The 27,052-nt window shown below is 42.9% G+C and overlaps 2 protein-coding genes across 3 annotated transcripts; one reads left to right on the plus strand and one right to left on the minus strand.

Moving 5' to 3' along the window:
• Positions 1-3,274: 3,274 nt before the first annotated feature.
• Positions 3,275-3,841, minus strand: ASCL4 (achaete-scute family bHLH transcription factor 4). Its single transcript, XM_039725555.1, has one exon. It carries the CDS (start codon positions 3,839-3,841, stop codon positions 3,275-3,277), a length of 567 nt encoding a protein of 188 aa, XP_039581489.1.
• Positions 3,842-10,410: 6,569 nt separating this feature from the next.
• On the plus strand, positions 10,411-26,851 carry PRDM4 (PR/SET domain 4). Of its 2 annotated transcripts, none has more exons than XM_039725397.1 (11): positions 10,411-10,501; positions 12,353-12,486; positions 13,431-13,616; positions 15,619-16,413; positions 19,529-19,678; positions 20,866-20,984; positions 21,723-21,808; positions 22,757-22,884; positions 23,419-23,733; positions 24,829-24,997; positions 26,053-26,362. In XM_039725397.1, exons 1-11 carry the CDS (start codon positions 10,491-10,493, stop codon positions 26,360-26,362), a joined length of 2,403 nt encoding a protein of 800 aa, XP_039581331.1. In that variant the 5' UTR covers positions 10,411-10,490. The 2 variants fall into 2 exon arrangements, with proteins under 2 accessions (XP_039581331.1, XP_039581330.1); XM_039725396.1 differs by lacking the exon at positions 10,411-10,501 and adding an exon at positions 10,586-10,848 and having other exon boundaries at positions 26,053-26,851.
• Positions 26,852-27,052: the final 201 nt, after the last annotated feature.

The following is a 27,052-nucleotide window of genomic DNA, read 5'->3' on the forward strand; positions in this document are numbered from 1 at the left end:
ATGGTGACAAGTTGGATCATTGTCTGCTTTAAAGTCTGATAATGATACACTTTAGAAGCTCTGAAAAAACCCTTTGTCTAGACAGAAACAGCTTAATAAAGCTTTTGAAATGTGGCATTCACTTTAAACCTTTGCTGATGCCTTGACAAAAGCACCAATATTTAGGAAATCTTGGGTTTTTTCACTTGCTTGTGCTAAAATTGTGCAAGAGGTTTGAGTAATAACAAGAACTGTGAGAAATAAAAACGCGAAACTTTCCTCAAGTTAAATCTGTGACAGATTTTTCCCCACAGAAAGAATTTCCTTTTCAGTCAGAAAATAATTTCCTTTTATAAAAGTAAATTAAAATACATGTGGCATTCTTGTTTTTTGCATCTTCAGCAGTGAGGTTGGATTGGGAGGTATTTTAAGGACATCTCCAGAGCTGTTAAAGATATATAGTCTAAACAAAAGTTGCTAGACAGCCTAAAGCAGGGGTGGCCAAGTAGAGGGCCAGGGTGGGATAATTTCCACTCCATTAGATGGAACCCTTTAGGAACATTCCACCTGAGAGATGAAAAGGGGCAGAGTCACAGCCTGGTCACCTTCTCCAGCCAGCTGCTCATGAGAAGGTGGCACAGTGCACCATCTCTGAGGTTTGGGAATCAGAGGACTCAGGCTCCTGGATATTTATCTGTCAGGGTCAGACCACTGTGATAGCAATCTGACCTCAAAATTCATCGATGGCCTTATATGATGTGTCCTGCCCAGGAAGTAATGGTGACTCTGGCAATTTTTATTTTTAATGATTTGGTTTGTTTTGATTTGGCTATTTATTTTCATTATATCACTTACTGTCATTATATCTGAAGATGTATATTTCACAGAATATACATGTATATTTCACAGAATCTGCTTCTGGTACTCTGAGGAAGCGTATGCTTATTATAGATAACAGATTTAATCTCTGCTTTGAGGGAGAAATGCAGTTCAGGCTTACTCACAGAATTACCAGCAGCAATACCACATTTCTAGAAATCTCAAAACTGAGTCAAAGAGAGAGACAGGTTGAATTTCTTGCCAGAGGAACACAAAGAAAAAAGAAAAGCCAAGGAACAATGGAACCCAATCAGACATTTGGACCTCTACCTTGCTGTCCTCTTCTTTCTTGGGTGAGAAATACAAACACTGCACAGCTGGAAATGAGTGCATTGGCTCTGGATCTGAACTGTCCAGGTAATCTCAATTTTTGAGTCTGGCAAACAGCCTCTGCAAAAGTAACAGCCCTCAGAGAAACAAAATAATCATTAGAAAATGGAGCTGCCTCCCGTGTAAAGAGTAAAGAACACCCGTGACTGCCATGGACACCGGAGCTTAAAGTGTACAACTGTTAAGAATAGTCTCCTAGAAAGAAGCAGAGTATTGGAGCTTAAGAATAGTCTCCTAGAATAGTCTCCTAGAAAGAAGCAGAGTATTTTTATACCAAATAATTTTTATTAGATGCCCAAAACACAAACCTGCTCCTTAGCTAAATTTTAAAATTTAGATTAAAAAAATAGTTTTATAGGTGGCAGTTCATATTTAATCCCTTTCCATTTTCTCTATTTTTCCTGAGAAGTTATTACTCCCGTACTCCTGCAACCAGAGCTGTCCTGTTTGTTATCAATTAAAAATGAAAAATACACAGCCAGGATAATTTACATTTTTTTTATTTAGAGGAAATTTATGGACACATTTTGAGGTATTTGATCAGTATTTCTTATTATTTATACATGAATATTTTTTCAGGGAAAGTGAAAAAGACACAGCCAGAATAACTTACTTTTTTTTTTATTTAAAGGAAATTTATGGACACATTTTGAGGTATTTGATCAGTATTTCTTCTTATTTATACATGAGTACTTTTTCAAGTGTTCAGTCAGCATGACACGAAGGAAAGACAAAAATACACCAAACCATTTCATCAATACAAGGCCAAAAAAACACAAGTTTGAAAGTTGTGTTGAAAGTGGACAGGCAAAAAGTTTACCCCTGTTCAGAATGGGATGTAAGCCTTGGAGAAAGGCAGATTTGAAAACAATTTGGAGAGAAATTCTACCAAACCATTTCATCAACACAAGGCCAAAAAAACACAAGTTTGAAAGGTGTGTTGAAAGTGGACAGGTAAAAAGTTTACCCCCTATTTAGAATGGGATTTAAGCCTTGGAGAAAGGCAGATTTGAAAACAATTTGGAGAGAAATTCTCATTTTAAGTAGATGCAATCCAAATTAAAGGTATTCCACATATTTTGAGGTATTAATTTTAAAAGCAGTGTCCTTTGAAAAGGTAATACAATATTCTAAACAAAAGGAGAAATACCTACATTTTCATGCAGATGTAAACCAATATATTCAACATTTCCTTTTTTGTACACAGCAGTGTCTTACCATTACAGGTTCTATTTCTAAGCATTTAATTTCTGACCTGCCAAAGACACAATCAAGACTATTTTGTCCATGAACTCAGATTTCAGAAAAGTAGGGAAAAGGCTTTCATTTTTTCAGTACCTTGAGTGAAGCTTAGTTTTTGAAGGTGCAGTTTTACAGAAGTCTGTATCCCTCTTCCTAGCATTGACTGGAATGAGTGTCCAGCTTTATTTTCCTGAAAATTATTCTTATAATAATCATGAAACAGCCAGTGTCCAGTGTATGAGCTGTTTCTTTCACTTTAGAAGATGCTTCAAAAGAAATTAATTTCAAAATATAGCCTTGTTTTTGTTTAAAAAATTGTTGTTTCATAAATAGAAATATTTCTGTGAGTTTTCTGAAATATTTAGGGAAAGATATTTATCTAAATCTCACCTCCCCCAGTCCAAATGTTTGCCGTGCAGTGCATCTCAGGTTAGCAGTCTGGAAAAACAGACAGTAAAACTCACTGGACAAAGCAGGAGAAAGGGATGGGGAATTCCCCAAAATGGATTTATCTGGTTTTACTGTCTCAAGTGAAAGGCAAAAGAAAATAGCACATAATAAAAACTGAATGAAAAGTAGAATGCAAATGTTGCTCCAGTTTAACAGTCCAAAGGAAGCTTAGTAACACAGCTGAAGCAACCTGGGAGAAATCTGTTTACAAATCACTTTTAAGTTTTATACAGCAAACATTTAAAGTCCTTTGACAGATTGAAAATACCTTTTTTCTTGCCTTCCCTATCTGTTTTTCCTTTCCCCGATATTAATTTTCACCTGTAGAAAATTCCCCAGGGCTTGAAATTGTTTTTCAGCCAATCTTGAAGCTTTCTGTGTCCAGAGAAGAGACCTAGCTGCCTGTCTCCTCAAATTCACTGTAGGGGGATGACGCTGAAGAAGTTTTGGACTCTCCATCGCTGTTGCACTCCCGCGGGGAAGCTGGACTGGGAGTTCCTGGGCTCTCCTTGGCAGACAGCGTTTCCTTACTGGAAGAGCCTAAGGGATGGCAGTCCAGCAAGCTCTGCAGGTGTTTGATGTAGCTTATTGCAGCTCTGAGGGTCTCCACTTTGCTGAGGCGCTTGTCAGCAAATTCCTTGGGCAGGTGCTGCCGGAGGCGCGTGTAGCCCTCGTTGACGCAGCGCACCCGCTGCCTCTCCCTCTCGTTCCTCTTCCGAATGAAGGCAGGCTCGAAGGAATAGTCATAGATGCCCACGTAGCCAGGAAATGGGATGTAGGGGATGCCACCTGTGTGCCCACTGTAGGCTTGCTCCCAGTAAGATGGGTCCAGGTGGAAGGGAACACCAAAGGGCTCTCTCAGGGGTACCCCGTGGGGGTGCATGTGGCTGTTAGCCAGGGACACAGCTCCTGGAAATGTAATCCTCTTCAGTAGTTTATCATCATCTTTAGTGCTGTCCATGCTTCTTTTTTTCCTCACCAGTGGAGTGTTAGTTCCTGAATTTGGCTCCCAATGTATCAATCCAACATTTGTATAGGCACCCTGCCCCACAAGCTGCAGTTTCCTCCTGTGGTGTATAAAAACTCAGATCTCAAAACAAAGCTGACAGCTCATGAGGTCCATACTGTGCCTGGAAAGCCTTGCTGCTTTTATAGGTGTAGGATGCCAGTTAATGTACAGACAGGTTTTGAGGACCATCACTCCCCAATTTAAACCCTTCTTTTCCTGTGATCTTCATATTTCAAAAGATAATAAGAGGGTTCCTGTGTATTCCTTTTCTCTCCACTTGAAATTATGACCATAAGAGTTAATGCCAAACATAAATAATCTTCCAGGCTCTAAACACTTCTCATGTATTGTAATCCATGATACCGTTTGATATAATTGTCTCCAAAAGATGGGTAATTTGCAAAGTTTACAGGGATCTTCAAAGTTTTGGCAGAACTCCTCACTTTCAGGAACCAAGGATCTTCTGTCATCTAAAAACTACCCAAAGGCTTTTCACAATGAAATCCAAAAGACAACTGCAAGCTTTGTTGTTTCGGCTGCTCTGGTCTAACTGAACCAGCTCACATGCAGTTTGCAAAACTTATATGGCATATCTGTAGCTTTCTGGGGAAGCTGAGACATCTTCAAAGGAAAGAGTGCTCTCTTGTGGTTGCAAGTCTTGTCAGATCAAGAATGTACTACGTGCAAGCATAAAAGGAAAACTGCCTTCTTCCCCCTAAGAGAAGTTTTTCCAAGAAGTGTGAGTTTCACAAATTGAACATGAGTGTTTTGACATTTTCAAACAGTTTTCAAGGTTTTGTGTGTTTCTGCTCATTGTAGGAATGTTCTGGTCATCCCTATGAGAACTTGCCTCAGGTAAACAAACACAAAGGTGATGCCCTGATAGCCCCATGTGTAGCTATTACCACATGTTTACACAGATATTGGCTTACCTGATGGACCTTACACACTGCTTTAATGGGAGAGCTGGAAGTCCCTCTTGACCCTGCCGGGTCTGTGCTGTGTTCTCCAGTTTGCCTGCAGCTTGCCAAAGCAAAGAGGTGAACAAAATACAAGAACTTTTGGCAGTAAAAAGTCCTAATGTCCTTTTCTGTGCCTCTCTGAGATATCCTGCTCTGTTAAGATGTTCCTCTGCAGCACACAAGAACTTTTGGCAGTAAAAAGTCTTAATGTCCTTTTCTGTGCCTTTCCTCTGAGATATCCTGCTCTGTTAAGATGTTCCTCTGCAGCAACTTGACAGTCTGATTTTTTCCCATGTTGTTGTTCAAGAGCTCCGTTGTTACAGGTTTTTTGTTGAAAACACACTTTCACAGTTAACTGAATCTCCTTTTTTGGCCATCATCACTTTGGGGAATTGCATGTTTGCTCTGGGAGAGCTGTAGGAAGGGACAGACATGAAATAGTACAGGTATGTAGGCTCTATTAAAATTGTTTTTTTGCTCAAAGTGAAAGTTTCCGCCCTGTTCAGTGTTTCATGCAAAACTGCCTCAGAAGTGTCAGTAACTGAAATAACATTCTCCACTCTGAGAAACACATCTATGCCTCTGCTGAGTTAGAAACTAGCAGCAATGATGTGAGTAGCATGCATTTTCGAGTCACCCTTTGTGTCTCCGCTGGGCTATTCTGCAGCTTGAAAAAGACAGTGGTAATCTTCAAAGAACAATGAATGTACAGGCAGACCATTCCAGACAGACATGAGTGAGAACAGTCCTGGACTCTGGCTTACCTCAGGGGTAGAATCAGCACCAAAAGTCTGAGCAAAAATTACTGGGGAATGCCCCATGCTATGTACAGATCATTTCAGATCAAATAAGTGAGAGTCCTTCTGCCTTTTAAAATTTTTTTGGAAACATTTGATCAGAATGGACTTTTCAATATTACTTGCACCCTAAACTCCGTTGTCCAGAAATGTTTTCAGAAATGAATACTTAAAGGAAAATAGCTCCTTCACTGTAGCACTAGGCTAGGCCAGGACTTGTAGTTTTCTTAAAACAAAGAGGATGTTGACCTTCAAACACCTGAAGCAGGCAAAGGACATTTTTTCTGTGTTATCATTAGATTTAAAACACTGCTCTCTGGCAGTATTCCTGTAAGGAAATGGAAGCAAGCCTCTTGGGGGGCTCAGCTCCCAGATCATTTCACAGCTCTCCGTGACCTTGCCAGCAGAATGGCCATGTTCAAAAGGCAGGGTTATGTTTCAGTTCTGTCATGCAAATGCACTGTGCCCTGCTACCAGACCTCTTTTCTATGTTTACTGTAAATGCAGGCCACCAGCACTTCCCAGAAAGTCAGAATTGCAGCTGTGCTAGACATCTTCTCTTCTGACAGCAAAATCCATGTTGCTAATCCTTTAAAGAAACACATAAAGAAAAATTACAGGTAAATGTTAATTGTTGACCTGAATTATTGAAGCTGATCTCATATCAAATGGACTCTGAAGTCTGAATTTGTTTGTGTGCAAGAGAAATGAGAAAATATGCCACAAGCTTTTGATGAATGTGGTATCTTGTTGACAATCCAATGTCACTTGCTCAGAAAGGGATTTGCACCTGGGCGGAGAGCCAGAGCAAGGCCAACACATCTCACATCCCACTGCAGGTCCCTGTTGAGAGTGTGAGCAGGATTAAAGCAATTTATCGTTCCTGTACTGACTTCTGCACAAGGTCTCAGCATGTTTGCACATGCAGACACAGTGAAAGTAGCAGGATTGGACCAGCAAAGGGAAAGGCTAATACACATTCTTTTCAATTTTAACAGTAGGTTAAGACTACATGAATAATACTCCTCTTTTAAGATAAGCCTTTGATCTTCTTTCTCACACTGTTTCTCCAATGAAGTCCTCTTCACACCTTTGTCTGGATAAAGCTTTGACTCCAGAAGGCAGTATCTGCCGTGCTGATACAAAGCAGATGGCCTGGTTTGCTTTTCAGGGACTGCAAATCAGGTGCTCACTGCTCTACAATGCAGAGCTCGTGCTCTTTATACACATATTGTATGTTTAGCTTTTGCTTAGGTTTTTGGGTTTTGGCTTTATTGTTGTTTTGTTTTGTTTGTAAATGCAAAGTCTAAATGGGGATGCTGGGAGATTCCTTATACACTCCATCATCTACGGTATTCAAACAGGTTCTCTTCCTTTTCTTATACTTCACTATAAGCACCTAATTACCAAATTAACAATAGAAACAAATAGAAAATACTCTTGACATATCTAAAAATAAAACATTTAGTCATTGTCCTTCCAGATATAACTTAGTTGTTGTTTTAATTGCATATATCCTAACACAGTATCTGTAAGTATGTAATTTTTTGTACAAAAGAACCCTCAACCTGTTCCCACTCCCACACGAACCATAACCATGAATAACACTACTGACACTACACAGTGAGTTTGAATTACTTTGAATTATTCAAAGAAACAGTTCCTCCTTGACCCTGTGTCCCTTCATGTATGAAAAGAAAGTCATTGGTAGAAATATTGTAGGAGAAACACAAAAGTCAGCTGAAGACATGCAAGTCCACTAACTTCCCAACAGAAGATGTCCTAGCTGTTTTTATCTGTGAACACATTACTGAGAAGGAAGAAGAAAATACACCGGGAATTTAAGAAGAAACTCTCACAATACTGTACATTTCTTACATTGAAACTCTCATCATACTGTGCATTTATTTTATTTTACTGTGCTGTAATTATGCCAAATTCTAGTATCTATTATACATATCATAGGTTGTCTAGGCTGCTGTAACTTATTATCAGATAGAAAAATATGTAATTAACAGATTCTCTTATTAACTGCTCACACAGAATTATGGTAATAACTTTTCAGGAATACAAGGATTGAATAGGTTTTTGTCTGTCTTGTCCTGTTTTATCCTAAAGCATGGATCATCTCTTTCCAAGCCTAGACCTAGAAGGGAAAACTGCTCATAGACTACCTAGGCTTCATACTGTGACTATCACCAAAATACTGGCCTGCAAAGTGCTGACAAGCCAAAAAAGGTGATGAGAAATTTGGGTTTTTTGATGGTAAAATGGCTTTTTGCATAATCTTCATTCCAGTGTTTTTCTGCTCGGTGTGAGAAAGAACTCGGGGTCAGATTTGCAATAGCAGAAGAGAACTAATTGTACCGAGACATGGGCAGGGTCAGCAAGGGACTTTGGCTCACACTGCAGGAAGGTCTGAAGCAGGTTTACTACCATTTCTTTCCCCTGTGGTTTCAGTCTCCCTTATCTTTCTGTATATCTCCAGGATCTGAAGACGACTTGAAAAATAGCTCAGCAATTTGTTCCTCATGCAGCAAGGACGGCTATAAATGTCAATAAACCAGGCTTTCAGGAGACATAGTGCAGTTGTCTTATCAAAACACTTCACAAATAATAAAAGTGTTTGGTATATAAAAAAAAAATAAATCTTTCCTTGCAGAAGAAACAGTTCCCAAATGTGTTTTATCACGATACGTTGGGCATGCAGCATACATCTCTGTAGACACAGATTAACTTCTCATTCAGTGTGAAGATGACTTGAAAAATAGTTCAGCAATTTGTTCCTCATGAAGCAAGTACTGCTATAAATGTCAATAAACCAGGCTTTCAGGAGACATAGTGCAGTTGTCTTATCAAAACACTTCACATACAATAAAAGTGTTTGGTATAAAAAAAAAAAATCTTTCCTTGCAGAAGAAACAGTTCCCAAATGTGTTTTATCACGATACGTTGGGCATGCAGCATACATCTCTGTAGACACAGATTAACTTCTCATTCAGTGACACTACATATTATCACTGGCTTCCTTTGATACCTCTGCTTTAAACTGGTAGTTAAGATATCACTAGTTCAAGGGAGTAAAGTGACTACAAAAAAAGGTGGAATCTCAGAGGACTCCTGCCTGACAGTAGGAAAAATACTCTTATTTATGTATGACTACATCAAATCTGGCTCACAGGCTCGAAGTATTGCTTTCAGCTTAGATAGTTAGATAGAAATAGAAAGATAGAATAGTTAGATAGAAATATCGCAAATATTTCAGTGCCTGGGCACTTCTGTTGTAGAATTACAGTGTCATAATTGCAATTAAGACAAGCTGAGGGCTTGGGATAACCTAGCATTTCAGGACAGAACTGAGATGTACTGAGTGTGACCGTGAAGTTTTAAGGATGAAAACTGAAAATGGAAGGTCTCCTGTCATCTCCTATTAGGGAATGCAAAGTGAAGAGAGAGACTTTTGGGCTTCACTGCAGGTTCTAAGAAAAATGTGAAGTATTAGCACCAACATATGAATATGTGGGACTACACACACAAAATTGAAACAGACCTAAAGCCCCCATCACAGGATTAGCAGTCCAAAACAACCTGAAGACTTGGTGAGTTCTTTTTTGGCTTGCTGAAATAATGTTTGTGGGCCAATTTGGATAATCAGTCAGTCATGGTTAGGGTAAGGATTATTTGGCTTGGTGGAGGAGAGGTTGTGGGATATATGGTAAACTAAATAAGGTCATTCTTTTTGGTCATGAATGACAGAGACCTTGACTTTGCTTAAATGTACTCTTTTAGATGTTAGATATTTAGACTAAACCCATTATGCAGGTGCAAGTTTCAGGCCATAGACACAGAAAGGCAACTCCAAAGGGAATTCTCACATCTCAGACACCTACTTCAGGAGATGAAGCAGTCTCTGCAGCAAACTATTTCTCTCCTTCAGCTACAGAGAGAGCTTGAAAAACAAGTGTATATGAGGCATTCAACTTTCTGACAAAGCCAAAGGAGGAGAGTCTGTTTCCACCCCCAGAAGAATCAATAGTTTGTACTGAACTAAAACGACCTCTGCATTTAGGCTCTTTAGATCACGGAATGATCCTTACAGATCCTACATTTAGGTTCTTTAGATCAAAAGAGAACAGACTTTGACTTTCTTCCCGTGCAGACATCCTATCGAGGGACGGCTCATTTAACGAGGCATCCCTTGAGCGTCAGGCACGAGCGGATTGCCAATCCCACCCCGGCGGTCCAGGAGACAGCTGCTCGCCCCGGCACCGAAGGAACGCGGCGATTGATCCGGGCAGCGTACATGATGCCTATCCACGTGCCGCAGGCGACAGGCGAGCTACAAAACCGCTTGCACACACCAAAGAGACTCCTTTGCCGTGTCACCTTAGCCAGAATTGCACATGTGATCAGCCGTAATTGAACGACGATGTCCAGGAGGCAGCTGGGCGCGTACGGGCTGATGGCACCGGAGGACAAAAAACGCAGCCCTCTAATGACAGCAGATACGAGGGTGTAATGAGGAAGCAGTGAGATAGCTGGGAATACTGTGTGGGAATACTGTGTGGGAATACTGTGTGGAAAACCGGAGTAAGCACCGCACCCTGAGGAAGAGGCGGCACGGGAAGCCTGGGCAGGGTTTCGGGCCAGGCGCTGCCGCGGGCCGGGCGGGGAGCGGCCGGGCCCGGGGCGGTGCCGCCGCTTCCTGGCTCCGGCACTCGCCGGCGGAAGCGGCCCCGGCCCCCTCCCTCGCCATCCCCGCCTCCCTCCGCCTCCCCCGCCAGGCGGCGGGCCGGGGCGCAGGGCCCTGATGCGGCTGCGGGCGCTCCGCCGGCGGGCCCCATGCACCCCAGGTGAGCGCCGCGGGGCACCGGGCGAGGCGGGCGGGACCGCGGGGCGCACCCGCCCGAGAGGGCGAGCAGGGGAGGGGATCCCTCAAGCGTTCGGCGCCTCCCGCAGGCCCCGAGGCTCGGCTCCGGGGCGAGGGTGGTGGTTCCCTCCCTCGGGCATCGCCATCCTCAGCAGCCGCCTGAGCCGGGGATGAAATGCCCTGCCCCGCCGGGCAGGCGGAGCCCTCGGCCCCGTCCCTGCAGAGCCGTCCGTGGCGGCGGGCGGGGCGGCAGGCAGTGCGTGGGGCCGAAGGTGGGCAGAGCCGGGGCGGAAGGCAGAGCCGGGATGGAAGGCAGCCCGCCGGTGGCAGGTGCTCTGCGAGCCGCTGCGGGTGGGCTCGGTGTTCCTTACGGGTCCCCTCCGAGCTGAGACCTTGTGTTGTTAACTTGCGTGAGTTTGGTGGATTCGGCGCTTCTCCTGAATGAGTGGTACCTTTCCTTACCGGTGTGGCAGCCCAAGCTGCAGCTCTCCATCAGTACTGCAGCCTTTGGGCCTGCTGCCGTGCCGGAGGCCTGGGTCAGCCGGGAGCGTGTGGCTGCTCTGGGGGCCGCTGCTCTGGCTGCCCTGAGAGCTGCTGGTCACACCTGGTGTGTGGGCACAGCGTGGGTCAGGCACGGCTTGCAGAGTTTGACAAGTGTGAGTAGACCATGTCTTCATGGTGACCCCATCCCTGCGGACTGGTTTGGGCTGCATGTGCAGCTTGAGACCCCAGAGGACATACGTGCTCCGAGCTGACATGGTTTCTACCAAGGCTGAAGGTTTGGAGTGTTGGGCGGTTCCTGCAGGTGCTCATGTGGTGTGTGCCCACTGGAGCGGTGTGCACGACTGATCACTGAAATAACATGGAATCCGTGGTGCCAGTTTTTAATGTGATGGAAGCACGTAGAACCAGACTGAGGCAGTCTTTTAAAGCTGCTATAGTTGTTTTGCAGTGGTGACTCTTGTCACTGGTTTGAACTGGTGGGGAATTAGAGGTTGTGTGTCTGTTACCAGTTTGAAGTGATCTTTCTTGCAGAATTTGGATTTTGAATGTGGATGTGGTGTCCAGAAGTCATGGAATATAAATCAGGTGCTGTTGTCTGAGTAATTCTGACATTCATCTTGTAAATGGATCAGTTTTCACAATAGTTTAATCACAGTGGCTTTTGTTACTAGGAGTAAGACTTTGTTTTCTGGATGGCAAGAAAGAAGCCATGGTCTGATTTGTCCTTCTGAACTGTTTTTTTATCCTGATTATTGCTATCTAATGTCACTGAGGCAGTCTTTTAAAGCTGCTATGGCTGTTTTGCAGTGGTAGCTCTTGTCACTGGTTTGAACTGGTGGGGAATTAGAGGTTGTGTGTCTGTTACCAGTTTGAAGTGATCTTTCTTGCACAATTTGGATTTTGAATGTGGATGTGGTGTCCAGAAGTCATGGAATATAAATCAGGTGCTGTTGTCTGAGTATTTTTGACATTCAACTTGTAAATGGATCTGTTTTCACAATAGTTTAATCACAATGGCTTTTATTGCTAAGAGTAAGACTTTGTTTTCTGGATGGCAAGGAAGAAGCCGTGGTCTGATTTGTCCTTCTGAACTGTTTTTTTTTCCTGATTATTGCTATCTAATGTGATCACTATGTATTGATCATGATGTGGTGACCATGTGAGTGGCTGATGTGTTTTATGCATAGCTTTTTAAGGCAGTTTTTACATGCCAATATCAGATTTTGAGTTTGTTTGCTCAACCTTTCCTCCCCGCAGTACAGTCAGTAATCAGGAATGATTTTGCATTCTGTTTCTTTTTCCTGCTCCCCTCTATGTTCCTTGTCTGCAGAATGAATGAAATTAACTTGAGTCCTGTAGGGATGGACCAGCTGACTTCCTCCTCTGTGAGCAATGCCCTGCCAGTCTCAGGAGGTCACTTGGGCTTGGCAGCATCACCCACTCACAACGCCATACCAGCACCAGGTAATGGGGGAGGGTCCCACAGCGGGGTATTGCAGCTCCTGCTCTGTGTTCTGCTGCCACAGCAATGGTCCTGACTGGGCAGCAGTGCCTGCTCTGACAGCAGGTCATACTGTAGGTGCTGAAATGGTGCAGAGCTGGGGCGGGGGAAACCATAAATTGTTGCTTATGTGGGCAAAGCAAAAGGCACAAGTGCTTGTCAGGCTTATGCTTTGGTGGGAGCCTTGTTTGGTTTTAATGCGGTGATTTGCACTGTGGGTGAGTAGTGTCATAATCCATTGAAATTAGGGCTCTCTTTATCTATGTCTAATCTCTCTCAGGTGAAAAATCACTTGTATAGCAAAACTGTTTTCATAGCTCTTCTTTCCAAGGGCCTGCACAGATAGAAGTCCATTACAATTGTCAAATAGAAGCAAGCCCTATAAAATGTACCAAAAAAAGGCGGGGGAAACCATAAATTGTTGCTTATGTGGGCAAAGCAAAAGGCACAAGTGCTTGTCAGGCTTATGCTTTGGTGGGAGCCTTGTTTGGTTTTAATGCGGTGATTTGCACTGTGGGTGAGTAGTGTCATAATCCATTGAAACTAGGGCTGTAGCTGAAAATCTCTCTTTATCTATGTCTAATTTCTCTCAGGTGAAAAATCACTTGTATAGCAAAACTGTTTTCATAGCTCTTCTTTCCAAGGGCCTGCACAGATAGAAGTCCATTACAATTGTCAAATAGAAGCAAGCCCTATAAAATGTACCAAAAAAAAGCCATATTCAGGCATGCCTCTCACTTCTGTGATAATGGATCTTTTCTTTGATGCCTGGCACCTTACTTGGACCGTGCCATGCTATATTTCCGTAGGGCAAGAGCTCCTGGGGAATTAGTAATCTCTTTGTTAGCTCATGTGTTCATCAGCTCAGGGAGTTCTGTTGAATTTAAATGGGCATTTTCTCTTGCAGGCCTGCCTGTTGCAATTCCAAACCTGGGCCCCTCCTTGAGTTCCTTGCCCTCTGCTCTGTCTCTGATGCTCCCAATGGGTATTGGGGATCGAGGAGTGATGTGTGGTATACCAGAGAGAAACTACACCCTACCTCCACCACCATACCCTCACCTGGAGAGCAGCTATTTCAGACACATTCTACCTGGTAAGTGCTCTGGTGCTGATGCATGGGAACAGTAAGAGAAACTGTTTTAAGAGCTGTCTGTTTTTGTCCTAAAGCAGGCATGACTGACAGTTTGACAGAGCTATTGTTTCCCTGAGTTTGTCTGGAGACTGTTGTGCCATTTACACACCTTTATTTTCAGATATCTGTTGCTATATTTGTGTATGAAAAGAATTGCAGGGCATTTTCTATTTAAACCTGACCTTTGATTGCTCTTCCTGCTTTGATTTTAGGATTAATAGAAAACAAAGCATGCCTGGTTTCTGTCTTCAATGGCTTGTAGCATGGAAGTTGCTTCTGTTTTTCTTCTCCTGTAGTCTGAAGCAATATTGAATATGTGCATAATGGGAGGTTACAGTAGTTCAAAGCTCAAAGAGGGCAAGACATCAGCTGTGGCGTTGGGCACTTTCCCACCCATTCAACCCATGGCACATTTTTTCTTCATTTTTCTTCAAGGTTGATTTCCAAAGGCCTAACACACTGACTTCTGTCTTGATTCCTTTCTCACACACGCTTTGGAGTATAAATGTAGAATTTTACATGTTAGTATATGAAAACACAGACATTGAAACTTTAAATGCAGTCCTGGTTTTATTTGGTAGCTAAGATTGACAGGGTGGAACAGACAGATAGTTAAACTTCTTCAAGGTGACTCTCTGAGTGTTGTTGGTTCAGCCTGGGTTAGGAATAAGCTAGTGGCCTAGGTCTTGCACAGCTGCCTGTTGACTGATGGCTGAACTTCCCAGCTGCTTAGGAGTAACCTTTCCTACTGCACTGCATGTCTGCCTGTTCAGTGGCCAAAGAGTAGAGAAGGAAACTGTGCACTAGGACCAAAGGTATTTGCCATTTTCTGAGCTGGAATAATCTTCCTGTGATGTTTTATACAGTTCTTCTGTCAGTCATCTTGCTGTCATCAAGGATCCTCTGTGTTCAAGCCACAAGGGAGCATTGCATGCAGGAATATTTGATGCAGCTGATTAAGCTGTTCATTTCTTGGCTTGTTGTGCTGCAGAAAGAGTATCTGTGTTGGCATCCTTGTAATAACAAACATGTTTGAATGGAAAACTCTTATGGAACGAGTGGCTCATGGACTTGAAGGCTAAAAAGAAATATGCTGAGTCAGATCTTTCAGAATCTGCAAAATCTGCCTGTCTCTGCTGGAAATAATGTTTACTTGAATGTGCTGTTGCATTTTTTGGAAGATTTTTGTTTGTTTGTTTTTAGTATGTAAACACAGTTCAGTGTTTCTTCCTATCTTAAGTTTCAAGGTTGTTTGATGTTGAGAACCTTCCCAGAACTACCAGAAGAGATGGTGGTGTTTCTGATTTAAATTCAACCAAACTATGTTTTAGGAGAAACAACATGCATTCATGTTAGAAAAGAGAGCACATGACTCATGAAATCTGAGAGAGAGCTTGTGTTTGTCCTTCAGAGCTGCAGTTGATGACCTCTGAGATGGACAGTTATGCCACTTGGTCTTAGAGGAAGGAAGCCGTCATTGTTAAAACTTGAATACCTCAGCAAAAATTATGTGGCCTGGAGAATTGTTTCTGTTTCTAGCAAAGATGAACCAGGAATTACCAAATTATAGGTTCCACTAGCACTCCTTCATCCTTGTGAGCTATTTTTTGGGAATAAAAAATTAAGCCTAAAATGTGAAGAACCTCTTTCTCATTCGATCTTTGTACTGAGCAGCCTAGGTGGAATTCTGCCATTATCTTGGGTGTTCAGAGTTTGAGAAATAACTGGAGACTTGTTCTATTGGGTGGAAACTCTGAATTAGTTGTCAAGTGGTACTTTGACAAGAGGGCTAGACTGGCATGTGTTTGTGAGCCATGTTTTAGAATTAGTGGATTTTAATTGGAAATAGTGTAGAGAACATGTCTTCAAGGATTTCAGTGTCTATCCTTCAACAGATTTTTGTTCAAGATTTAAAAACTGATCTAATCTCACTCTCTTCTTTTTCTCCCTCTCTTTCTATCAGGTATCTTATCTTACTTGGCTGACAGACCACCACCTCAGTACATCCATCCCAACACTATAAATGTTGACAGCAATCCAGCATTGTCAGTCTCCAGCAATCCCTCAGCCCTGGATCCCTACCAGCCCAGTGGGACCGTGGGGCTGGAACCAGGGATTGTCTCCATGGACTCCCGCACGGTGAACACACACGGTCCTCAAAATCTGCATCCTAGTGACAGCCACGAGGTAGCACTGGATACTACAATCACCATGGAAAGCGTTTCCAGGGTAACCAGCCCCATCTCTACAGATGGGATGGCAGAGGAGCTTACAATGGATGATGTAGCCGGGGATCACACGCAGATCCCGAATGGCTCCCGGAGCCACGAACCTTTAGCCGTGGACACAGTGGGGAGTAACTTGCCATCAGACGCTGTGGGGCACGGCGGTGTCATTCCCATTCACGGTAGCACTTTGGAACTCCCTGTTGTCATGGAGCCTGACCACATTGCCGGGCGGGTGACAGGGATATCGGACAGCACACTAAATGACCCCATTCATACTGTGGCCATGAGCACCAACTCCGTGAGTGTGGCGCTCCCTACCTCACACAACCTCGCTTCCCTGGACTCAGTAGCCTTGCATGAAGTGGGCCTCAGCCTGGAGCCCGTGGCAGTGTCTTCCATAAGTCAGGAAGTAGCCATGGGGCCAAGCCATGTCGATGTGTCTGCAGACAATCTTGCCTTTGTACCATCATCTCTACAAATGGAAGACTCTAATTCCAACAAAGAGAACATGGCAACTTTGTTTACCATATGTGAGTGGACATTTCCTGCTTTTCTGGGGTAGGGTTTGTCATATAGCTATTGCCTGGTGTGGCTGAACTCTGGTTGCTAGTCTTACAGATTTATGGTTATTTAACAAGTCCAAAATTTGAAACATTTGCAGTGCCAGATTAACTGTTCTGAAACAACAGTAGCTGGAAGTAGTAGGAGATGTAGTAGGATGTTTTAGCATAATTCTCTTTGTATCATTTTCATGTTGCCGTGAGGTTGGAAGCTGAATCTTGGTGAAGCTCTTGATTCAGTGGATATGCTTGTTATCCTTTCTGATGAGACTTCTGTTTTTATAAAGTCACATCACAAGTGACTCTTCTTGCTCCATTAAAAATACACAACAAACACAACAGGCCATACTTTTCATCAAATGGGTGTAATTGTTGAGTATGACGTTACATGATTTTGTAAAACTTACATTAAACCATGAGCAATCATCATGAAAGTGTTGTTCTAAATAGGAAAAAAAGAGCAGAAGGAAGCAAATTTATAATATTTTTAATTAGTCTCATCAAAGGACTTTAGTCCAGAGCTTAGTGGATGTCACAGGAAGAGAGGAGCACTCGGTATTGTATTGTCAGTCCTGTTATTGTTCAAGGAGTGGTCTTTGAGAACTGAGAAGTTCTCATTTGCTGGGAGAGAGATTTACACTTTCACCTGCAGGATGTCTGGCTTCCTGCCACTGAAACATAAGGCCAGCTTTTATATCCATTTTTATTGTCTGTGGTAGCATTGCTGAGTTTTGCTCTTCATCCAGTCTGGCCCTACAACTGCCAGAACCTAATGGCTTGCTTTGCCTGCAGAAGGTATTTTAAGAAATTGGAAGATACAGTGCCTTGGTTAGGAAGGGGAGAGGTACAGTTTAGTGTAAAGTACCTAAAGTCTAGTCAGTCAGACATTTGGATTAATTTGTTAAGATTTCATTCTGTGGGATAAAATACAGCTTCAAATCAGGTGGGCATAGAACTATGGTGAATTTACAGCTCCTAGAGGAAGAGTTTTGCAGTCGATGCATTCAGAGGTTCCTACAAGCATCTGTTGCATGTTGAACAAATAATGATCCAAGTACTGTGATATCCAACATGCTTGCGTTGAAATAACTTTTCTTATTCTCTTAAAAGTGAGATTTGATGTGCCAGCTTTCTGTTGTTATAGTTAGCATAGTCCTAAGCTGTTTTCCAGACGATGCTCCCTTTTGGTAGGACATTAAAATGGCTGTTGCATGCCTTGTGCTTGCATGTGATTTGCAAAACAGATTCTTGACTTGGAAAGGTTTAAATTTTAACTTTTTGTTGATGTTTTTAAACTTCACCTGAATTAATAGGAATCTGTGTCCAGACAGGTGACAGCAAGGACAAGGAGTTGTTTTAGATCCCCTTAGTGGTTTTTCCTCACTCAGATGGCGGGAGTCAGGGCCTTTTTCAGAAAACTTTTTACTGTTCCTAAGCAGTAAATAAAAAGTGTGCCTTTGCTACAGTCCTGAATGTTTGCAAACACTTTTAAGAAGTGGTTTTTTTACTCATCTTTGTTGAAGTTCTGGGGATCCAAATCAGAGAAATAATTACTGATTTTCTTTTTTTTTTTTTTGATGATTTGGCAAGGACAGTAATGGAAAGTATATTTATCTTTCTATGGAATGTGAGATTTTTTGTTTTCCAACATCTTAAAAATGTATGAATGGTTGAACTTCTCCAAGTGGAAAAGTCCCACGCCTAGATCTTCTCTTCCTCTGCCTCTCCTTGGAGCAAGTCCATAGATCCATAGTGGGTGTGTGCCAGGCAATGCTTAAAAGCAGCTGTTCCACACGTGGTTCTCATTACTCAGGTCTCGCTGTTGTTGCTGCTTTACTCCTATATGTCACCTGTGCACATGAAATAATGCTTACATAGGCTCTACCTAATAATTTTTGGACTACTTTCCTATCTGTTCATGTGTAGTTGCTCAGACTGTATTTTATATGAGGTCAAATTCTGGTAGCTTGGTATATCAAGGAAATATCTGGAAAATATTCTAAAACATGTTAGGATGGAGCTGCTGTTTGGGCCTGCTGAAGGCTACTTCTGTGATAGGTCTTTTATACTGGAGCTGGGTCATCAAGAGGCCAAAGAAGGTCTTTCTGGGCATCCCAATTAATTACCTGAATATCTTTCTTCTTCAGAAGAATAATTATTTATCCGGAGAGTGGTTGCTGAGTAGCTGTTGGTTGCTCCATCCACAGAGAATTAAAATGACATCATTTGTCTAGATGAAATTGTAATGCTATAGAGAGCATTTTATGCTGTACTTTCCCTCAGGTTTATTAGACTGAAGACTTTCACTGGTTTCTTTTATAACAGTACTTCTGCTGAATGGCAGATTAGGAAAGTGATGCTACGGATTCTTCTTGGGCATTTGTTTTTGTTGCATTCAGTGGCATACTCACCCTGCATGAGTTTGCTGCAGTGAGACCTTCAAAAGCAGCAGTGAGGTCAGGTTTTTGCTGCTGTGATTTACACATTGTCTGAATTTAAATGGAGGTTAGGGGATTTGTGGTTCATGTTCGGAAAATTTTAGAAGGACGTCCTTACTGGTTCATTTGCATGGATATCCTTGAGGTTCTACATGCAAGAAGTGTTTCTGCTTAATTAAAAAAATATAACCAGTTGGAATATGTTTGATTTTGTTTATCTTCGATTTTTTCTGCCAGTAGAGTTCATTTCACTTGTAATCAGAGTGAAATTGGCTCTTCCACCACCAGCTCTGGGGCGGCTATCATTCAATTTGCAGTAGCTTTGATGAAGAATGGGCTGTGTCCCATTGCTAGATTCCCCTGTAGGGATAATCTGGAGTCCAGGTCATCAATTTGCCATCAGGAAAGTAGGTAGAGATCCTCACATTTTATCTGAATTGGATAGAAACTGACATGTGTGTCAGTGCCCACCTGACTGTAAGAACATGGTCCATATTCTTCTGAGTAAAAGCTGGTAAGTGGACAAGTTGAAGGTGACAGAAGCAGCCTTTGGCAGGAGCTGAGCTGAAGCACATTGTAGGGAGCTGATTGCGCTGTAGGAGCTGTTGTATGTTTTTAATGCCTGCTGTCCCCTCCTGTCTGTGCAGGGTGCACGCTGTGTGACAAGGCGTATCCATCGGACTGCCCGGACCATGGGCCTGTCACCTTTGTCCCCGACAGCCCGATCGAGAGCCGAGCCAGGCTGTCCCTCCCGAAGCAGCTGCTCCTCCGCCAGTCTCTCATGGGAGCTGAAGCGGGTAAGGATCGCATTACTGTGCACTTCCCTGCAGCACTTTAAAGTACACTCACTGCTGAAATCCAAAACCGTAGGGAGATTAATGTGGGAAAGGAACACCACGAGAGAGAGATGCTTCCCTCTTCTGTAATCACCCTGACTTATATTATCCACGAGCTCCTTGTGGTCTGGTTACCGTAGGGCTGCTGCCACAGAGTGTGGCACTGCTTAAGGTCAAGCAAGCTATGGTGTTTTTTTATCATGCTAAACAGCCCAGGCACTGCTTTGATAAGAAAACAATACAGCAATTGCAGTTTGGGGGAAGCTGACAATTAGAAGTCATAAAGGAGAATTCTGTTTACTTGTTCATGAGCTTTGCTGTCTTCTGGGTGCTCTCATTGGAGTATTGATCACAAGTGCTTCTGTTTTTCCCACCCCCCCTTCATTTACATTTGGCATGTAGACTGTGACCTTGTCATTGGATGTGGACCTTGTTACTGTATTTCACGTCACTGTCACCTGGAAATCGAAGAGTACAGTGCAGTACCCTAAGGATCTGAAGGCTAGAGAAGAATGTGATTATTGGCTTGCTTAGTGTTGCTGCTTGTTGAGAGTAGATGACATCTGTTCTTTTCAAGCTGCACTAGTTTCCAGTTTATTCCTAAGAGCTATTCAGTGTATTCATGTAGACCTATATATATATATTTATATATATATATAAATGTTTAATAATAAATAATATACATGCAGGAATCCCTCTGCCCATGACAGAAATACAGCTGCCTCTGGGGAGAAATGCAGAAGCTGCTTAACAATGCCCAGCAACAGTTCTGGAAATTCCTGGGGATTAGGTAGGCAAAATGTAGTTACTGAAACTAGTATTTTCTGCTTCTGCAGAAAGTGCCATGAGAACTTTAATTGGTACAAGTGGCTAGGATATTAGTTTTATAGCTTATGGAAAAGTAAATTATTTGCTTTTGACCAAATAAATACTTGTGATGACACCAAAGCGGCTCCCATTAGTGTCATGTGGTGGTGCTGGCTCTTGTTTCTGCCCTAGGTGTGTTTCACATGTGAAGTAGATGCTTTGATGATCTTATGCATAGATACTACCTCTGGAGCATTATCTCATAAACCTCCCACTTCTTTATTAGGCATGATTAGTTATTTAAATAATTATTTATTCAGATTTTGGTCTTCTAATGATAGGTGTGTGGACACGAGAAACCATTCCTGTGAGGACTTGTTTCGGACCTTTGATCGGGCAGCAGAGCCATTCTCTGGAGGTGGCTGACTGGACAGACAAAGCAGCCAGTCACATCTGGAAGGTCAGTGGTGTTACAGGGCACAGAGCCTGCCTGCACAGCATGCCTTTTTCTGGTGAAAGCTACCACATAACAGCTACATTAACATTATCATCTTTGCCAAAAGTCAAAAGTAATGCAGTTTAATAGTTTAATTCTTAGTATCAGCACAGCAGAGCTTATACCTTGCAGTATGCTGGTAGTCAGTGCTGAAGCACAAAAAGCTTCTTTAATGTCTTCTGTTTTAAAGGGCTGTATGTGGTTTCAGTGTTTGTGTGGAGTTGCCGCAGAGATTGTGCATGAATTACTAGGCAGCAGTTGTTTGTTTATGTCTCTGTTCATTGAAAGCTCCCCCAGGTGATGAATGGTTTGTTTTAGGAAAGCAAATTTAAAGCTTTCTTTCCCCATCATTTCATTTTCAGAAAGTAAATCTGACCTATATAAATAAAACATGTACTGTTTGCCCAGATTTTGTTATTTCACAAGACTTTGTAAGAAATGTAGCCAAATGCCTTTCTGCTGGAAGGTAAAGGTGAGCAAGATGCTGATAAACAGGTTTTCTGGCCTCCTGGGTAGCAGAGGTCAAGGTGCCTGTGTGAAGAGGAAAGTAAGGAGTGAAAACAGGGCTGTGGTGTTGGCAGTGGCAATGGAGACTTCCTGGCTTGTTCTAGGTAAACATATCCTCTCTTAAAGAAAGAGGCTGGGTTTTACTTAATTTATTGCCATGTTTTGTCCTAAGGTTACATTTGTCTTTCCTGGTAGATCTATCACAACGGTGTCCTGGAGTTCTGTGTTGTCACAACTGATGAAAATGAATGCAACTGGATGATGTTCGTACGCAAAGCCAGGTGAGAGCCACCTGGACTGTGCTAAGGAGCTTTGAGTGTGAGCTGCAGGCTTGTAGAAAGCTGTACTGGAGAATGAAGGTTGACCTTCATTCAACTTAAGTTGACCTTGATTGTCCTTTTGATTTTTATACTTTATTTACCAAGTGTCTCTGAGTTCTTTTGGCCACGTTCCGAGCCCCTACAGTTTGTGAGACCTGTCCCTTTCAGTCTCTGATGAAAACTATCCAGGCTGGCCTAAGTATTGCTCCATCCATGGTCCACTGAGAAGGCTGAACCTTTCTTATTTCTCTGTGACACAAAGTAGGTTTCTCCTGCAGTTCATTTCATTGTTCCCATATGCAGGAGTCAAGCACTGTAATGTTTAATCTCCCACTGCAGTGGGGCAGACCTTTTGCTGGTTTCAGATACGGTGGACAAACATATGCAAGATACTACTTCAAAAGATGAATGACCACATCTTGGAACTGGTCCTCAAGAGGACTTTTTAAAGATAATTTTGCTTCAAGGCATGACTGGTATTTTTTTCATCATGCATTCTCTGTTTCTTAAGGGATATATCTATGCAAATGAATCTATGTGTATGAAAAATATATAGGTTTTTGTAGTTTCTTAGGAGATAATAAACTCACTTCTTTCAGCCCACTCAAATGTCTATTAATAATTTTCTCAGAAGTGTTGAGAAACACATCATTTGGTGGAGGAGATGGGCTCTCAAGGTCTAGTTTTTCTTTCCTTTAATAAAGAAGGACAGAAGTGACAGACAGACAAGTTTTTATAATATGCTGACAAGTGCTGATGTTCCTATTGCCTTTTTATAGGAATCGCTCCTTTTCCCTTTTCCCTTCCTTTTTTCTTTTCCATTCTCCTCTCCTCTCCTCTCCTCTCCTCTCCTCTCCTCTCCCATTACTTCTGAAGGGCTTTTTTTCTTGACTGTTGTTATTGCTGTAGGAACCGGGAAGAGCAGAATCTGGTAGCTTATCCTCATGATGGAAAAATTTACTTCTGCACCTCTCGGGACATCCCCCCTGAACACGAGCTTCTCTTCTATTACAGTCGGGACTATGCACGACAGCTTGGTAAGTAAGAGCTCTTTCTTGTTGGCTTTTCAGGGAGTATCCAGCTTGAATTCTCTTTCAGTGCCATCTCTGGGCTCTGTGACTTGGGACTGCATTGTGTTCCTTCTCAGTTCCCATTGCTGCATGTCATAGTTTCCTTTAACATTTCACCGTAATTTAAAAGTAACATTTCCCTACTTAATTCCACTGATCAGGAGTAAAAGATTTTTAAGATTTTGTTTTTTGGAAGAAAAATAGTATTAGTTCAGTTCATTCAGGGCTAAGGGAGTTTTGGAGCTGAAGATGTTCCTATCCTCCCCCAGCTTGGATTGTGATAATTTAGATTTGGGTGAGCTGTTCCAAAGTTTGGCCCCTCAAAACATTTAAAATGACCTACCTGAAACAGCTGGAAAGCAACACTGAAGCTGAAAAGAACAAAGGTGAAAATCTCTGCACCTGGCTTTTCGCTACCAGACTGAATGTTAAAGGGGTCCTTCTTCAAGCTCTGTTATGCTTTACTGTGCCTCGTTACAAGTGATGTTTTTGTGCCCAAAGGTGTCCCTGAGCATCCAGATGTGCACATCTGCCACTGTGGGAAGGAATGCGCTTCCTATGCGGACTTCAAGGCCCATTTGAGCAGCCATATTCACAACCACCTCCCCAGTCAGGGGCACAGCAGCAACCACGGGCCAGGCCACGGCAAGGAGAGGAAGTGGAAGTGCTCCATGTGCCCCCAGGCTTTCATCTCCCCTTCCAAGCTGCACGTGCACTTCATGGGGCACATGGGCATGAAGCCGCACAAGTGCGATTTCTGTAGCAAAGCTTTCAGCGATCCAAGCAACTTACGGACACACCTCAAGATCCACACAGGTGAGGGCTTTGCCTGCTGTGAGGACAGGGGAGAGGGTGAAGGTCAAGTCACAGGCCAGTAGACGGTGTGGGTATTTTTGCCTCTTTTTGTTTTTCCACTATTCCTTATTGGGAAATCACAAAATTCTAATTACAAAGCTAGAAAAGAAATAAAACTGGCAGTGAAGTACTCTCAAGTCAAGCATAAGAAGCTGTAGGCTCAATAGCCAGGCATTTTAATGGACTGATGAAATATTAATGTTGTATGCACAACCACAGAATACTCAGTGGGGTGGGATTCAAGTGGTATTCAAATTTAGTCTGAACTCAGTAACATGCTGGGGTTTTAAACTATTTCTGGCAAAGAATAATAGAAGTACTGATAAGTTGAAAAATGGGATAAAACATAGAAGTTATCAAAGGGCCAGTGATGTTTGTACCTGTGTTTGTTAGATAAGAGAAGTTGTTTTTGCAGACAAAGGCAATGCAGTGCATCAAATGTGGTTGGGCTCCAGTAAGGCATCAGATACTATTCCTGTGGGAAATCAGTGAGGATAGGGATGTTCTAATGTACAGTAACTAGAAGGTTACCATGGTTACTGTTACAAAGGAAGCTACCATTGTTTTTACTGAAGAATTCATATTGGATAAGACTAGTCTTTTTAAGTGTTTGCCTGAATCTCTTGGTGGAAAAATGTGCAGAGCTGCTGTGGGTGTTTTGAAATCCAGAAAAGGTTGGCACAAACAAGAAGCACAAACCCTGCCTCACAAGAAAGGCTGGCTGACCACAAGCACTGGAGAGACAAGGTGCCTCACACTAGGGCATCACTGGTTTGAAACAGTATCATGACACTGGGGGCATGGAGTATGGAATGAAAAGCTTTGGGAATGATGAAGTCAGCTGTCTGTTTTTTTGCATAGCTAAATATAGATTGGAACCAAGTAGGCCTTTATGCTGAGTCTGAGAGAACTGCAGGAGAAAACAAGTCCTGTTCACAAAAAATGTGCTTTTCTTCACAGTAAAATTTAATTTTTCAGCAATGGTCAGGCTTGTTTGCTCACTGCATTTCTTGGGACACGGAGTGCCAATGTGAGGGTGTCCTTGTGTACTCGTAGGTCAGAAGAATTATCGCTGCACCCTCTGTGACAAATCGTTCACGCAGAAGGCGCACCTGGAGTCGCACATGGTCATTCACACCGGGGAGAAGAACCTCAAGTGCGATTACTGCGAGAAGCTCTTCATGCGCAGGCAGGACCTCAAGCAGCATGTCCTCACTCACACACAGTAAGTGACTTCACAGGAGCTGGTGGACTGGCCAGTGCAAGAAATAATGAAGATGAACAGCACGAGACAGAATCTCCAGTTTGCAAATAGTTTGGCCTGGGGGACATAGGTGGTTTCATCCTGTGAAATGACAGAGAAGTCAGTCTAGACAAAGTCCTTGTTCTACTGGCTGCAGTTGTGGAGTTCAAGTGTCTGCAATATTTCCATGACACAGTAAATTCCAAATGTGCTCCTTGTGTTGTGAAATGGCAGTCTGGAGTGTTCATCATTTTGAAGAGAAAGGGGGTTGTTTGATGTATATTTCATTATTTGCTGAGAACTGTTTCCACATCCCATCGTGACCAAAAAAGACAAACTGCTCAGTGCTATTGTCACCGAGTACCCTGTTAGTGAACTCCACCTGTTTGCTGTAGGGGTGTGCTGCAGCCATTCCCAGCCCTTTCCCCCCTGCAGGTCTCACTCAAGTGCTTGCTCTCCTGCTCCTCCTGTAGGCAAATTCCTACCCACAGCCCCCTGCCAGGCCAGGCCTTTTGCTCTGAGAATCTCTCCATCCTGTGCATTTACTCCCAACCCAAGATCCTCCTTAAAAGCTGCTTGCTCAAAGCTAGTCCCTTTGCTTATTTCATTTTCAGCATCTGTTTTTTGTACTCACTTGGAATCCATTGCTGCTTCTGTCATGCTGTCTAGGAGCCAGTGTAGTACAGCCAATGAGTGAGAGAGAGGCAGACAGAAACACAGACTCGCTTTGCTGCTTGTTCCTACAGCATGAGCCAGGAGCACTACTGCTGGGAGGTATTTTGCAGTGTCATTACAGAATGTGTTGCAGTCTGGTAAGCTCCTCTGCATTTACAGGCTGAGGGTTGTTAACAAGCAGGAGCCTTGTTTCCTTACTTCTTCCCTGCCTCCTCCCCACTCACCTTCATGCAGGGTGGGAAGGAAATGGACCTTTTTATCAAGGGCAATATCTCTGTCCTTGCTAGAACACGGACCTTAATCAACATTTTAATACCAGCTGTCTTGTGGCAGGAACAAACTCACTTTTTTGTGTCTTGCAGAGAAAGGCAGATCAAGTGCCCCAAGTGTGACAAGCTGTTTCTGAGGACTAATCACCTGAAGAAGCATCTCAATTCACATGAAGGAAAGAGGGACTATGTCTGTGAAAAATGCTCCAAGGCTTATCTAACCAAATATCACCTCACTCGACACTTAAAAATATGTAAAGGCCCCACATCCAGTCTGTCAGCCCCAGAGGAGGAAGAGGAGGAGGATTCAGAGGAGGAATTAATAGACTCTATGAGGACTGAAGACTGTAGGATTAACAATGGAGTCTATTCAACAGGTGATGTTCTCGCTGGACACAAATGAAGGAGAGGGAAACTTTCTTGGATATTATAAGTAGGGAAGGAAAAAAAAACCCTCTTCCTTGTTTCCCCAGTCACCAGTGTATGTCAGGTGAGGAATTTTCCTTCTGTTTTTGTCTCCACACTACCACCACTTACTATAATCTGTAGCCAGAACACTGAACAAGACTGGATCATGCACGTACAAGCGAAGAGTTGCTAAGAAGGAAATGTGAGGCAAGATTTCTTCCACACACGCTGTGCATACTTCTCCAAATCACTCAGATTAATCCATCCAGTTCCAGGACACATGACACACCTCACATAGCCCTTCGAGCAAAGAGCCATGAGCCAGAAATGTAACTGAGGGGTTGCAGTGACCTGTAAGCCAACTGTCCTTAACTGCCCAAGGTGTGACATGAAGAGAAACAAGGAAAAAATGGTGGTGGAACTTTTTAACTGAAGGATGTGGTTTGGCATAAGGCAAAGACTTCTCAGTGCTCAGGTTTCCTTCTTAAAACCTTTTGGTTAAAAAAAAGGCCAGTGAAATCAGCACTTCCATACAAAGTATCCCACTACAGAAAATCAACCATTGGTTTTTGGAGAACCCTCTTCTCCCTCTAGTTGACAGCCCATGGAAGCAGGTGAAGAGATAAGACTGTATGGATTGAGTAAGGAAGGGGCTTACAGACGATCAGGCAGTGTTTACAGTATA

The sequence above is a fragment of the Passer montanus genome, unplaced genomic scaffold (genome assembly GCF_014805655.1).
Source record: "Passer montanus isolate IOZ18808 unplaced genomic scaffold, ASM1480565v1 scaffold55, whole genome shotgun sequence".
Lineage (NCBI taxonomy): Eukaryota > Metazoa > Chordata > Aves > Passeriformes > Passeridae > Passer > Passer montanus.

What these genes read in the sequence shown, in the direction of transcription:
- ASCL4 (XM_039725555.1), bottom strand. Translation starts at nt 3,841, where the DNA reads ATGGACAGCACTAAAGATGATGATAAACTACTGAAGAGGATTACATTT.
- PRDM4 (XM_039725396.1), top strand. Translation starts at nt 10,694, where the DNA reads ATGCCCTGCCCCGCCGGGCAGGCGGAGCCCTCGGCCCCGTCCCTGCAG. An exon ending in AGGCAGCCCGCCGGTGGCAG is followed by an intron (nt 10,849 to 12,352) that starts GTGCTCTGCGAG and finishes CCTTGTCTGCAG; the next exon opens with AATGAATGAAATTAACTTGA. An exon ending in GGACTATGCACGACAGCTTG is followed by an intron (nt 22,885 to 23,418) that starts GTAAGTAAGAGC and finishes TTGTGCCCAAAG; the next exon opens with GTGTCCCTGAGCATCCAGAT.